At 46.8% G+C, this 15,116-nt stretch overlaps 2 protein-coding genes across 2 annotated transcripts in view; one reads left to right on the plus strand and one right to left on the minus strand.

Moving 5' to 3' along the window:
• LOC114591037 (uncharacterized) overlaps positions 1–6,734 on the minus strand; it is a 29,665-nt gene extending 22,931 nt beyond the window's left edge. Inside the window, exons 1-3 of the mRNA XM_077923574.1 lie at positions 6,626–6,734; positions 3,048–3,866; positions 1,524–1,653 (exon numbers count right to left, since the gene is read on the minus strand). Coding sequence (XP_077779700.1) covers positions 1,524–1,653; positions 3,048–3,758 — 841 coding nt within the window. The 5' untranslated portion in view covers positions 3,759–3,866; positions 6,626–6,734. The remainder of the gene's footprint in view (positions 1–1,523; positions 1,654–3,047; positions 3,867–6,625) is intronic.
• Positions 6,735–8,208: 1,474 nt separating this feature from the next.
• Positions 8,209–11,645, plus strand: LOC144326410 (zinc finger protein 174-like). The gene is made up of 2 exons (XM_077922980.1): positions 8,209–8,743; positions 9,947–11,645. The coding sequence occupies exons 1-2, from the start codon at positions 8,465–8,467 to the stop codon at positions 9,968–9,970; spliced, it is 303 nt and encodes a 100-aa protein (XP_077779106.1). The 5' UTR covers positions 8,209–8,464; the 3' UTR covers positions 9,971–11,645.
• The last annotated feature ends 3,471 nt before the right edge of the window (positions 11,646–15,116 follow it).

A 15,116-nucleotide genomic window follows, 5' to 3' on the forward strand; every position in this document is an offset into this window, starting at 1 on the left:
TGCAAAAATGAACTTTTCCACAATATTCTAATTTTTCGAGTTTCATCTGTATGTATTATTGGGTTATTGCTTTTATTTTTATTTTATATATTGTGATCTTTTTCATGAACCGCCCCGAGACCTCCGGGTATATGGCAGTGTATAAATTCAATAAATAATATGATTGATTGATTGATTGCATTCATATTCCATCTTTTCCTCCAAGGAGCTCAAGGTGGCATACAGTGGTACCTCGGGTTACAGATGTTTCAGGTTACATACGCTTCAGGTTACAGACTCCGCTAACCCAGAAATAGTACCTCGGGTTAAGAACTTTGCTTCAGGATGAGAACAGAAATTGCACAGCAGCGGCAGCGGGAGGCCGCATTAGCTAAAGTGGTACCTCAGGTTAAGAACAGTTTCAGGTTAAGAACGGACCTCTAGAACGAATTACATTCTTAACCCAGAGGTACCACTGTATATGGTTCTCTTCCTCCCTATTTTATCTTTACAACAATTCTGTGAGGTAGGTTAGTGCCTTAGTAGTGGATTTATAATGGACTGTCCAAACATTGTCCTGATTTATTAGTTGTTAAGAGCGGCGCTGTGGATGCGGGTGGCACTGTGGGTTAAACCACAGAGCCTAGGACTTGCTGATCAAAAGGTCGGCGGTTCGAATCCCCACGACTGGGTGAGCTCCCGTTGCTTGGACCCAGCTCCTGCCAACCTAGCAGTTCGAAAGCACGTCAAAGTGCAAGTAAATAAATAGGTACCGCTCCGGCGGGAAGGTAAACAGCGTTTCTGTGCACTGCTCTGGTTCGCCAGAAGCGGCTTAGTCATGCTGGCCACATGACCCGGAAGCTGTACACCGGCTCCCTCGGCCAATAAAGCGAGATGAGCACTGCAACCCCAGAGTCAGCCACGACTGGACCTAATGGTCAGAGGTCCCTTTACCTTTAATTCCACTTTAAACTGTCATGGCTTCCCCCAAAGAATCCTGGGAACTGTAGTTTGTTAAGAGTGCTGAGAGGAGACCCCCTATGCCCCTCAGAGCTACAGTTCTCTGAGGACTGAGCATGCTCAGTGTGCACAGAATGCTGGCTGCTGATTGGTGGGATGGAAAACATGGGGGCAGAGAATGGAATGGAGTATCCTGAACAGGAGTGTTCCACGATGCAACTTTTTGCTGCAGATCCCACTGATTCTCTTTCCTTGCAGAGGCACCGGGCCTTATAAACAATCCTGGACCTGGCAGTTGACATCATTGAGAAACATGGGATAGCAGTGTGTGAGTGACCCCTGCCAAGCCCCTCAGCCAATAAAGCGAGATGAGCACCGCAACCCCAGAGTCGGCCATGACTGGACCCTTTACTTTTAAGAGCTTCAGAAGAGCCTGCTGGATCAGGCCAATGACCCCTCTAGTCCAGCATCCTGTTCTCACAGTGGCCACCCAGATGCCCCCACGGGAAACCCACAAGCAGGAGACAGAGCACCACCGAACACCCCACAGCCGCAACTAAAATCCATGGACTGCTTACACTTACCAAGCGAGCTGACATCCTCCTTGACCTCTTGCTTGACCTCTCTGCACAGCGACCTCTGGGTGATTTCCAGCACTGCGTCATCTCCCACTGGGATATTCGCAGCCACTTCCTGGATCAGATTGTCTGTCCCCTGGAAACAATAGTGAAAGTTTTAGTTGAGGTAGGACAACAACAACAACAACAACAACAACTTATTACTTATATTATTATTTATTACTTATATTATATTACCATCGTTCTGCCCGGACGCTGAGGTCCAGCGCCGAGGGCCTTCTGGCGGTTCCCTCATTGCGAGAAGCAAAGCTACAGGGAACCAGGCAGAGGGCCTTCTCGGTAGTGGCGCCCGCCCTGTGGAACGCCCTCCCACCAGACGTCAAAGAGATAAACAACTACCTGACATTTAGAAGACATCTGAAGGCAGCCCTGTTTAGGGAAGTTTTTAATCTGTGACATTTTAATTTACAGTGGTGCCCCGCAAGACGAAATTAATTCGTTCCGCAATTTTTGTCGTCTAGCGAATTTTTCGTCTTGCTAAGCACGAAATCCCATAGGAATGCATTGAAAATCAATTAATGCGTTCCTATGGTCAAAAAAAGTCCAAACAAAGCCAAATTTGGTACAACAACAGTTTATTAACTGCTCTTTAAAGTCACACATACTGTAAAGAGCAGTTCAAAAATTGAAGGGAAAATAAATTAACTTTATAAACAAAACATGTCTTTGTTTTTAGACAAAGAAAACAAAGTCGCGAGACGTTTTCGTCTTGCGAAGCAAGCCCATAGGGGAAATTCGTCTTGCGAGGCAAATCGAAAACGGAAAAACCTTTCGTCTAGCGAGTTTTTTGTCTTGCGAGGCATTCGTCTTGCGAGGTACCACTGTATTTTAAATCTTTTAATCTTTGTTGGAAGCCGCCCAGAGTGGCTGGGGAAACCCAGCCAGATGGGCGGGGTACAAATAATAATTTATTATTATTCCCTCTGGCTGGGTTTTCCCAGCCACTCTGGGTGGCTCCCTACAGAATATTAAAAACACGATAAAACATCAAACATTAAAAACTTCCCTAAATAGGGCTGCCTTCCGATGTCTTCTAAAAGTCAGGTAGTTAAGAACTTTGCTTCAGGATGAGAACAGAAATCGTGCTCTGGCGGCGCGGCGGCAGCAGGAGGCCCCATTAGCTAAAGTGGTGCTTCAGCTTAAGAACAGTTTCAGGTTAAGAACGGACCTCTGGAACGAATTACGGTAAGTACGTAACCAGAGGTCCCACTGTAGTTTAGTACAACACTTGATTCAGAATTTTTTTTTACTCTTGTTTTCCTCCTCTAAAAACTAGGTGCGTCTTATGGTCAGGTGCATCTTATAGAGCAAAAAATACGGTATGTGTCTTTTGCGGTTGATGTTTGTATCGAAAAATTGATTAAATAAATTAAAACAAACAAGAAGGGCCATAGCTCGGCACTAGAACACCTGCTTTTCATGCAGAAGGCGGACACTAACGGGGACATCCCATCGCCGGAAGAGGCTCACCTGCTCTCTCCGCCGCTCTCCTTCTTCCCGTCTCGGCAGTAAGCTCTCTGCCAGGGTCACAGCCTGGATACAGGTCTCTGGGCCTTGTTCCGTCACCCGGCTCCGGATTTCCTGGGGAAGGACAGCCAGGAACTGCTCCAGAATCACCAGCTCCAGGATCTGCTCCTTGCTGTGCCTCTCCGGCCTCAGCCACTGGTAGCAAAGCTCCCGCAGCCGACTGTATGTCTCCCGTGGGCCTGCGGCTTCCTGGTAGGAGAAATGCCTGAAGCTCTGAAGCCGTCCTTCCAAGCTGCCAGGGAGCAGAGGAGCTGTTGTGGGGCCTGCTGGCTCAGGATGTGGAAGAAGTGGGCTCCCCCATCTAGGCTGAGGGCATTGCACGGCCTTGAGGAACTCTTGCCACTGGGCTTCCCAGCGCTGAGACGACAGGCCCTCTTCCGGCTCCTCTTTCATGCGCTGCGGAGGTGCCACCTCTCTGGGACTCTGCGTGAGGGTCCCTGCTTGAAGGATGCCAGGGGGTTCTCCTGCTCTCCCTGATCCCGTCTCCAGCTCCGGGCTTGCCGATTCCTGTTCCTCCATTTTCACCTCGGGATCCGGCCCCTTTGCTCCAGCGCAGCCTCGGACTGTAGGGCAAGGAGAGAGCAAATAATTCCGCCTCCTGCAGGATTTCAGTGCATGCCAACTGTTTTCTGCAAATGCCACAGATTCTGCCATGCGTTTTCAGTGCGTAGGGGATGTCGCCAAAAAACTACTCCAAACAGCCTGCAGGGCTCTTTGGACTGCACATCTTCTTCCGGAAATTTGAAAGATTTCCTCCTATTCCTGTCAGAAAGGGAAAGAAACTAAGCTTTCAACTTTCTTTTTATTTATACATTTTTATTAAATTTTAACATATTAATTAACATTCATACAACAGCACTTCTCATCTTATACAATTTATTTGGGACTTCCGTCAACACCTCTGATGATTTCTTTACTTATCACTTATTATGCATTTCTTAATTTCATATTACCATTAGATATCTTTAACTAATAATTCTTCTCATTATCTTTTTTTTTTTTTTGGCAATATTTTTAATAATTCACCTTACAGAACTTCTTGCAAACCTACTAGCGTAATCTGTTCATCACACAATTACTTTTCAAATAGTCCGTAAATTTACTCCAGTCCTCTGAGAATCTCTGGTCCCACAGGTTTCAAATCCTTCCTGTTAGTTTATCTAATTCTGCATAGTCCATCAGTTTCATCCTCCATTCTTCTTTTATCGGTAATTCTTCTTGCTTCCAGTTTTGTGCCAGTAGTATTCTTGCTGCAGTCATTGCATATAAAAACAACTGACAATCCTTTCTATTTATATCATCTCCTACAATGCCAAGTAAAAATGCTTCTGGTTTCTTAATAAATGTATATTTCAACATTTTTTTCATCTCATTATAAATAATTTTCCAGAAGTTTTTCACTTTTTTACATTTCCACCACATGTGATAAAACTTTCCTTCTTTTTCTTTACATTTCCAACATTTATTACCTAAGCGTTCAACTTTCATTCTAGTGCTTCTGATCTTGTGAACAGAATTTTATTGAATCAGGGCACAATCCTGTGCTCAGATCTGCTGGGTTCCCGGCTCAGCCAGACCTAAGTCTCCCATCCCATCTTAGTCGGGGCTCATGCCAGCGTAGACCCTGAAGAAACAGGGCAATCTGAGGGACTTACTCTGGGGAACTTACTCTGATCCTAAACTTGTTCAGCTCGGTCATGTGACCTGGCAACCCAGCATCGGTTTCGCTGGCAAAAATGGTGATAAAACTTAAGCCGCACAGTGGAAGTCCATGGGGGGGGGGGCAGTCCTCAGAAATCGGTACCAGGATTACCTGTCACTTCCCTTTCCACAGCTCTGAAACAGCACCAAGGAACTTTGCAGGTGGCTTCTAATCACATACAGCGGAACCTCGGGTTAAGTACTTAATTCGTTCCGGAGGTCCGTTCTTAACCTGAAACTGTTCTTAACCTGAAGCACCACTTTAGCTAATGGGGCCTCCCGCTGCCACCATGCCACAGCCGTGCGATTTCTGTTCTCATCCTGAAGCAAAGTTCTTAACCCGAGGTACTATTTCTGGGTTAGCGGAGTCTGTAACCTGCAGTGTATGTAACCCGAGGTACCACTGCACTGGTAAATTCAGGTTGCAAAATTACAGCTGAACCCGCTTCCCGCTTTGATGCAACATCATCTAACCTTCAAATGAATGCTCTTTAAATTGCCAACGAATCAGGATGAATGCTCAATAAAGTGCCTTGTCTGGAGACACCCAAGCTGTGTACAGTGGTACCTCGGGTTACATACGCTTCAGGTTACATACGCTTCAGGTTACAGACTCCGCTAACCCAGAAATAGTGCTTCAGGTTAAGAACTTTGCCTCAGGATGAGAACAGAAATCTACCCACCCTGGAAGAATGGCAGATGAAGGTGATGGACTACATGGAACTGGCAGAAATGACCGGCAGAACCCGAGACCAGGGAGAAGAGTCGGTGGAAGAAGATTGGAAGAAATTTAAAGATTACCTACAGAAATATTGTAAAATTAATGAGTGTTAAAATGATGTTGGATGAAAGTTATGTGGTTTTTAGTTATAGTACTATAAGGAGTATGGGAAAAATGGATTATTAACAGACAAAAATTTAATGTTACATTATTTTAAGATTAAAGATTAGGATAAACAAAGAAGGGAAAGGATTTGCTGAACTAACAAATTGAACTGGAATACAAAAAGGGAGGTGTGAGGAGGTCCGGGAAATAAGCTAATGAAAGAAAGTGATGGAAAGATGGAATTGTCTTTTTTTAAATCTATTTTTACTTTGTATTTTTCTTTTTTTCTTGTTCATTTTGTAAAATTCTAATAAATATCTTAAAAAAAAGAGAGAGAGAACAGAAATCAGGCTCCAGCGGCGCGGCAGCAGCAGGAGACCCCATTAGCTAAAGTGGTGCTTCAGGTTAAGAACAGTTTCAGGTTAAGAACAGACCTCTGGAACATTTAAAGCACACACCACACACACACAACCACAAATAATCCTGGGAACTGTAGTTTAACACACACACCCCAGAATTACATTTCTCAGTACCCTTAACAAACTACTATTCCAAGATTTCAGGGATGGGGGTGGAGAAAATGTGCTTTAGATGTACAGTTTGAATGCAGCTAGGGATCTTGAAGTCTGTGGTTATACCCTTGCCATAAACTGCTTTTAAATTTCTCCTCCTCACTCTTGATCTAGGAAGGTATGGGGTCTCCCACCCCCTTAGTGCAACAAAATCCCCCCTCCCCGTGTGTGTGTCTATATTTTTTCCCTTATGTCTCCTTACTAGGAGCCATTGCAGTCATTCCAGTTGTGCTTTCTCTCGCCTTGCTAAGTTTTTAACACCAAAACGCCTTTCAGAAATCCGCCAGGGGGGAAGCGCCTGAGTTGAGGGTGGGGTCCGAATTTCTTTTCTTTCTCCTCCTCCCCACCCGCAAAACAGGGCAGGGCACTCCCACCCCCACCCAAGCCTTTAAAAATAATATTATTATTTTTTGAAAAATTACCTGCACTTGAGATCTGCTGCAAAGACTTCTTAAGGCAGCATCACATCATCTCAAGAGCCGAAGGTGCAAAAATTCAAAAGGTAGATGATCCCGGGCATAGGGGGGGGGGGTGAAGGAAGGAGAACAGGAAGGGACTTTGCACTATTTACAGTCCCCCCTTTTCAGTCCTCTCTAGCAACCAGAGCTTCTTATTGGTTTTAACTCCTTCCAGGGAAGGTGGCTAGGCATAGATTCTAAAAAAAAAAGAGAGGAATTCCCTGAATGTTTCCTTGTTTTCATATGCTTTTACACCATTTGTGTTGTATTATTATTATTTTTTAAAAAAGATTTTTATTAAAGTTTCAAAGATTATATAAAAACAAAACAGAACAATAAAACAAACAAACAAGAACAAAAACAAGTATAATTTCAATCCCTTATTTTCTTGTAACTTACTTCCCCGACTTCCTCATACCTCCCCTTTCTGTATTCCAAATTCCAATTATTAATTCAGCAAATCCTCACCCTTATTTTTCATTTAAATTTTTAACCTTTCTTTTCTTTACTTAACCATTACCGCTAGAAACCACATAATTTCTAAACCAACGTCATTCTAACATTCATTAATTTTGCAATGTTTCTTAAGATAGTCCTTAAATTTCTTCCAATCTTCTTCCACTGTCTCTCTTCCCTGGTCTCGGATTCTGCCAGTCATTTCTGCCAGTCCCATATAGTCTATCACCTTCATCTGCCATCATTTGTGTTGTATTATTAATGCCGTGCTTTATTGATTTTATATTGTGCACCGTTTAAGAGATTAAAAAAAAAACCAGAATAAGAAATTAAGTGGTTTATAAATGCATTCACATAGGTTTAAAGCTGGTTGGCACTTGAGCCCTGCATTTTCTCTTCATTGCTTTTGCAGGGGGTGTCTTGAGAAAACCTCACCAGCTTCACCAAAGGAAATCCAGGTTAGTCAGGGCTCCTTTGTCTGCTGCATCTACATAGCTTTGGCCTGGGATCCTTTCCTTTTTCAGCTGTCATTTCTGAAGATTAAACCCGGAGTCATGTGCAGCAGATGCTGGGTGCTGCCTTGAACCCCATCAGGCCATTGCTCTCCCTAGCTCAGTACAGTGGTACCTCGGATTACAGAGGCTTCAGGTTACAGACGCTTCAGGTTACAGACTCCGCTAACCCAGAATAGTACCTCAGATTAAGAACTTTGCTTCAGGATGAGAACAGAAATCGTGCTCCAACAGCGCAGTGGCAGCAGGAGGCCCCATTAGCTAAAGTGGTGCTTCAGGTTAAGAACAGTTTCAGGTTAAGAACAGACCTCCAGAATAAATTAAGTTCTTAACCCCAAGGTACCGCTGTATTATCGCCTCCCTCTGGCTTCTCCAGGGTGGCACCCATGGGTTGTCGTGGCACCCACAGTGTGCCACCGATGCGCTTGCCAGGCTCTCCGCCATGTGATGCCACAATCCGTGAATGAAGCTGTTAAATAATCCCTGAATAATGATTAAGATTTTTTTTAAAAAAACCACACATTTATTCATCCAACTCAGTCAGTATAAATACATCCTGCAGTTGTGCAACTTGTTTAAGAGGACTGATTGTACCACTGTGTAAGGAAAAGGATAAAACAGGCCTCTGTTATGGGGTGACTCATACAAATTTTTCATCCCTGCGTGTTTATGTTATTTCAATTCAGAATTAATACAGTACTGTACATATAGGTTCAGATCCATAATAGATGTCTTTACAGAGGAGCGGACCTTTCAGAGGCTGGAGACTGGAAACAGAGAGGATTATGGGAAAGTGAAGGCAGCCATCTTGCGCAGGGACGCCTTGAGGAGGGAAATGCAGCACCAGCATTTCAGGGGCTTCTGCTACCAGGAGGCCGAGGGGCCCAGCGGGGCCTACAGCCGACTCCAGGAGCTTTGCTCCCAGTGGCTGAACATGGAGAGGCACACCAAGGAGCAGGTCCTGGAGCTGCTGGTCCTGGAGCAGTTCCTGACCGTCCTGACGCCAGAGATCCAGAGCAAGGTGAGGGAGTGCAGCCCGGAGACCTGCTCCCAGGTGACTCTGGCCGAGGGGTTCCTTCGGGTGCAGCAGGAGACCCAGAGGCAAGTGAAAGAGGTGAGGTTGTCGGTCGGTATGTGTGAAACTCCCATCTGCATTATATATTTAAAGCATCCTTATCCCATTTCAAACAGTCATGGCTTTCCCCCAAGGAATCCTGGGAGCTGTAGTTTGTTAAAGGTGCTGAGAGTAGTTAAGAAACAGCCTTTATCCCCCTCGCAGAGCTACAATTCCCAGAGTTCCCTGGAAAGAGGGTTTGATTATTAATCTGCTCTGAGAGTTGTAGCTTTAGGAGGGGAAAAGTATAAAGTGGCATAAAGGTAAAGAGACCCCTGACGATTAGGTCCAGTCGTGGCTGACTCTGGGATTGCGGCGCTCATCTCGCTTTACTGGCCAAGGGAGCCGGCGTACAACTTCCGGGTCATGTGGCCAGCATGACTAAGCCGCTTCTGGCGAACCAGAGCAGCGCACGGAAACACCGTTTACCTTCCCGCCAGAGCGGTACCTATTTATCTACTTGCACTTTTGGTGTGCTTTCGAACTGCTATGTTGGCAGGAGCAGGGACCGAGCAATGGGAGCTCACCCCGTCGCGGGGATTTCAACCGCCGACCTTCTGATCGGCAAGTCCTAGGCTCTGTGGTTTAAACCACAGCGCCACCCGCGTCCCTTTAAAGTGGCATAAGAGGGCTTTAAAAGGAAAGTGCGGATTTGATCCGAAATCGTTTCTATTTGGTTTTGCAAATATAAATTTATAACAAATGCACATCCGTATATAGAGATTTCTCTGAATCTCAAGACTTCCCACCATCCCTTCCATGGGTCTTATTGTCAACATTTTCAATTGCATATTATTCCATAATCTAATTTTTGTATCTGTCCATATTGTCCAAAGTGATTGTTACGTTACAAGCGATATTAAAATCCTGCTAATGTTTTCATCTGCTTACAGTGGTCTCCTAAATAAATTATATCCCCCCCCCCCATTATTTCTTGAAGTTTTTGTCTTGGTTCCTGAGCTTTCCGGTGAGTTTTGCCATTTCAGCATAGTCCAAAGTGCGGATTTGATCCAATACAGATGCTGACTGGGATAAGATGGGTCTGTGTGGTACCTGCGGGGTGGACTTGGGGTATCTTCTTCCACAGACCCAGGAGTCTACTTCTCAGTAGACTGGTGTAGGATCATAAAGTTGCCGGTAGAGCTCAACCTTCCTAAGGCCTGTCCCTGCCATCTCAAAAGCGACTCCATGTTGCTATTTCAGGTTTCAGCACCATTTCAGGAGTAGGCAGCAGTGAACGTCTCCACGGCGGATTGACAGGCCGCATCAGACACTGACCAGAGGCTGCTGGCCACGGAGATCAAGCAGGAAAGAGATGAAGAAGAAGCTGGTTTGCTGGATAAGTCTTGTGTCTGGATTCTACATTTCCTAACAAACTCTCTGTATAAAGGCAAAGGGACCCCTGACCATTAGGTCCAGTCATGGCCGACTCTGGGGTTGCGGCACTCATCTCACTTTACTGGCCGAGGGAGCCGGCGTACAGCTTCCGGGTCCTGTGGCCAGCATGACTAAGCCACTTCTGGCAAACCAGAGCAGTGCATGGAAACACCGTTTACCTTCCCGCCGGAGCGGTACCTATTTATTTACTTGCACTTTGACGTGCTTTCGAACTGCTAGGTTGGCCGGAGCAGGGACCGAGCAACGGTCGCGGGGATTCGAACCACCGACCTTCTGCTTGGCAAGTCCTAGGCTCTGTGGTTTAACCCACAGCGCCACCAACTCTGTACCTCAAGTCTAATCCTCCTCAGCAGTAGGCCTGGGTGCATTGATACATCGCCCAGGACTGGCAGAAGGGGCAGACCGCAATGGCGGTTTCACTCAGCAATATATCACGGATTAAATCATAGCCGCTCTTGACACCCTCCAGCTTAGGAGTGGTGGCGGTTTCACCAGCGATATACCACTGAGTGAATCCACCATCCCACTCTGCAAGCTGACGGCGAGCTGGGGACTCCCTTAAAGTGCTCCCGCCCCCCAGCTGAGGCTCCCTGATGCTTCTCCGGCTTGCTTGCAGCGCTGGGGTGAAACTGCCTCAGCGATTTCACCCCGACACCTCACAGCACTGTGGTAGGAAGCAGGGTTTTGAACATTGCTATGCATCTGTTCAGGGAGTTCAGGGGCATTGAAACTGGTGAAATTCGCCCGACTTCCTATCTCTCCCACTGAAGGAATTTCTGCAAGAGGCCTGATGGCTCTGGTCTGTTACAGCAGAGCTGAGGGAGTGAGCTCTGCTTCTCAGCTTGCCCGCTGCTGGGAGGGCAGGTGAGTATTGGAGTCACAGATTCTCTGATTCAACAAGGAGGCAAAAGGAGATGTCCAGAACTCAGACAGTTCTGTGGTGTTCTCTGTCCCTTTGAGAGATTTCCTACAAGGTCTTTTAACGGGTGGAAGGGGAGTATTCATTTCCTCTCTTTTTAGTTTTGTGTTTTTCTAGACCGGAAAATTAGTTGGTTTTTGGGGGATGTTCTCGTCTCTCTAGCAGGTGAAGGATGGATGAGTGTTGACAGCGAAGGGAATCGCTCCCTTCAAGATCCTTACGAGAGCTCCTCAGTGAGAGGATGAGAAGAAAGGGACAATGTTTCCTGGAGTTCCGAGTGCGAAATGCTCTGTAGGGTCAGCACAGACTGGAGCATCCACAGCAAAGTTGCTCAGGGGAGAGAGAGGATGGATCCGTTTCTGGGACAGGTGGTGAGAAGCACCTAAGGAAAACTGCTGCCCACCAGAGAACCCACCCTGTTAAGAGACAAAGGACACACAGCACCAGCGTACCCTCCAACATTTCTCTGACAAAAAGAGGGACATCCCAGGGAAAAGTGGAACATTCTGGGATCAAATCCAAAACTGGGACGGCTTCAGTAAATCCAGGTCTGTCCCTGGAAAATATGGACACTGGGAGGATCCATAAGACTCCACTGTTGCTTCTTGCACAAGAGGGCCCCTTCAGATGGCAATAGAGCAATAACATAATTAATAATAATAATAATAAAATTTATTTATATCCCGCCCTCCCCAGCTGAAGCCGGGCTCAGGGCGGCTAACAACAATAAAATAGTGCAACATTCTAAAAACATTCCATTATACAAATTAATTAAAATCAAATTGATGGCAACCATAAGCTTAAGTTCTGTAAAGATTGCCAAAGGAGGGAGTCAGGCTGCGCCCTGACCAAAGGACTGGTGGAACAGCTCTGTCTTGCAGGCCCTGCGGAAAGATGTCAAATCCCTAGTCTCTTGTGACAGAGCGTTCCACCAGATTGGAGCCGCAGCCGAAAAAGCCCTGGCTCTAGTTGAGGCCAGCCTAACCTCTTTGTGGCCTGCGACCTTCAGGATGTTTTTATTTGAAGACCGTAAGTTCCTCTGTCGGACATACCAGCAGAGGCGGTCCCGTAGGTACGAGGGTCCTAAGCCGTATAGGGCTTTAAAGGTTAAAAGCAGCACCTTAAACCTGATCCTGTACTCCACCGGGAGCCAGTGCAGCTGGTATAGCACCGGGTGAATGTGATCTCGCAGCGAGGACCCTGTAAGGAGTCGCGCTGCGGCATTCTGCACCTGCTGCAGTTTCTGGGTCAGTCTCAAGGGCAGCCCCACGTAGAGCGAGTTACAATAATCCAGTCTGGAGGTGACTGTCGCATGGATCACAGTGGCTAGGTCAGGGCGAGAGAGATAAGGAGCCAACTGCTTAGCTTGGCGGAGATGAAAAAATGCCGCCTTTGTTATAGCTGTAATCTGCGCCTCCATGGAGAGGGAGCTATTGAAGATTACACCCAAACTCATAATGGACGGTGCTGGCAATAATTTAACCCCCGCAAGAGATGGGAGTTGCCCCTTCAATCCCATATCGTCCTCTGTCTTCGAAGGATTTAACTTCAACTGGCTCCCACGTAACCATCCAGCCACAGCTTCCAAACATCTGATTGGTGTTAGAGCCATGCTAAAGCCCCAATGGTGGGAGTATCTCCGACCATTTGTGCAACTTAAGAGAACACCAGAAAACGAAGCCTTTGTGATTTGAGCAGAGAGAAAATGGAGAAAAGAATGCAAGCTGCTTGCTCCACTGGGCGAGAGAAGCAGCTCCCAGTTGCTTATCATTTTAAGAAATTTAATTTGGAGTGTGACTTGGAGGATAAAGCTCCCCACTTATTCTTATTCTTGCTATGAATCAGCCCTTTACCCCCCCGGTTACAACCATTAAAGACAGTAATTAAAAGCAATTTAAAACAACTGTCACCAAAATAAGGTGGGTCCCATGGACTGCAAGAAGATCAAACCAATCCATTCTGAAGGAAATCAGCCCTGAGTGCTCACTGGAAGGACAGATCGTGAAGCTGAGGCTCCAATACTTTGGCCACCTCATGAGAAGAGAAGACTCCCTGGAAAAGACCCTGATGTTGGGAAAGATGAAGGGCACAAGGAGAAGAGGACGACAGAGGACGAGATGGTGGGACAGTGTTCTCGAAGCTACAAACATGAGTCTGACCAAACTGCGGGAGGCAGTGGAAGACAGGAGTGCCTGGCGTGCTCTGGTCCAGGGGGTCACGAAGAGTCGGACACGACTAAACAGCAACAACAATATGTGCAAGCAGGTAAATGCATCACTTTTCAGCCAGCCCTCGTTGACTTTGGGCGGCAGAGAGGGGAAGACAACTATATGCCTAGAAACTTGGGCTTGGGGAGAGCTGGGTTCAAGTCCCTTTCTAGCTTTAGGAATTCAGAGTCCCCTGGACCAGTTGCTGTTCCTGATACCAGTCAACCTCACAGAGCTGTTTTGGGGATAAAAAGTGGGGTGAGGGGGGAATAAGCCATTTCACCAGCACTAGGGACCCATGTTGCTAGCACATGCTCACAACACCTTGCCACAATTTAAGCTGCGTTTCCAACAGTCATAGCAGTTTGTGTCTCTTCTCCACCCATCACTACGGTTTGAAATCTTGCTGGTTGCAGCAATGCTTGTTTTAGTGTGAATGTGATTCTCAAACCACTTTCTTTGAACATAAACATCTGTTTGTGGTGAAATAAGAATGCAGTTTCACAGATCAATGAAAAACAAGCTAAAATAGGTGACATAAAAGGAAAGGGGAATGGGGAGGGAGGAGGAAAGGAACAAGCTCAGGTACTAGTTCTTAAAGTTATAATGACCAGTTGGGATAGAAACAGTGATGGAGTAACTGTTACCAGGTGACAGTTGCAGAAGATCCCAAGGCAGCTCTGAGCCGCAGTGACAGAATAACCCTTATTGGTTTCTCTCTCTGCTCTGCAACCTCATGCAATATTGGCATTTGTTGAGTTCTATGTATGCCCATTTCCAGCATGGCCTACTTTAAAAAGGGTTCAGTCTAAGCCCTGATGTTTCATCCATTGTGTCAGTTTAAGTCACACTGTGTTGTGCGCCTTCAAACAGCATTCTTGAACATGCTTAGTGCTCCCATTGTTTTTCTGGATTCTGACTGCCAATACAAGCGAAACGTGTTAGGGACACAGCCAATATTTGTCCATTCTAGGCAAAATGGCCACTCAAGTCAGCTTCTCCCTGGGGTTCCCAACGTGGCCTTTGGCCCCTCCCATTTGTAATGAGGGCTGCTTTTTTGACCAAGGATGGTGTGGAAGGGGCTGCGTGGTGTTGCCTGTCAGCAGTGGGGCTGGGCATTAGGCCAGACCCCCAACTCAGGGTGCCCAGGGCAAGGGGTGTGTGCCACCGCCAAGGAGCAGGGGAAGGTGCTGGAGGTGACCGAGGGTGAGTGGAGGGGATAAGGGCTTATCTGCTCCCCCTGCCAAAAATATTTTTTATTCAAGTTGGCACCCATGCTTGTAAAGATCAGTTGCTGGAGGCTGCAGGGGGGCAAGGCTGCTTTTGCTCTCTGGTCCTCCTTGCAGGTTTTGCACAGGCGTCTGGGTGGCCCCTCTTGGGCGCTGGACCAAATGGGACACTTTTGTGTCTTTCCACGGGGGAGTGGAGGCTCACAGGGAAACGTATGATGGCACACAAACGAGGCCAACATCATGTAGGGGATGGAGGAAGGGGAGGTGGCGCTCAGGCAGGTGGGGGGGAAGGTGTCTTTATTCCATCATGTGCCACCACCCCGTGGGAAACGCATGGAAAGGAGAGCAGGCTGCAGCGGTCAGTAGTCAGTGGCCCTGATAGTGGAGCCAGAGTGAGTCCTGCCTGATCTTTGAGAGGGGTCAATTCCACAGGCATGTGTTGTTCCAGCTGTTAGTATCCCAGGAGAGAAATCAGATGCACCTGCTGCCGAAATGACGCTCCTTGGGGGAGCACTGCATATTTGGGGTGGGGCTCAGGAACACAGGGAAGGTGCCCTGCATAATGTATGGGGCAGCACAGGCAATGGAGCCCCTTCTGGAAGCTGCCAGACTGCAGC

This window comes from Podarcis muralis, chromosome 2 (genome assembly GCF_964188315.1).
Source record: "Podarcis muralis chromosome 2, rPodMur119.hap1.1, whole genome shotgun sequence".
Classification (NCBI taxonomy): Eukaryota; Metazoa; Chordata; class Lepidosauria; order Squamata; family Lacertidae; genus Podarcis; species Podarcis muralis.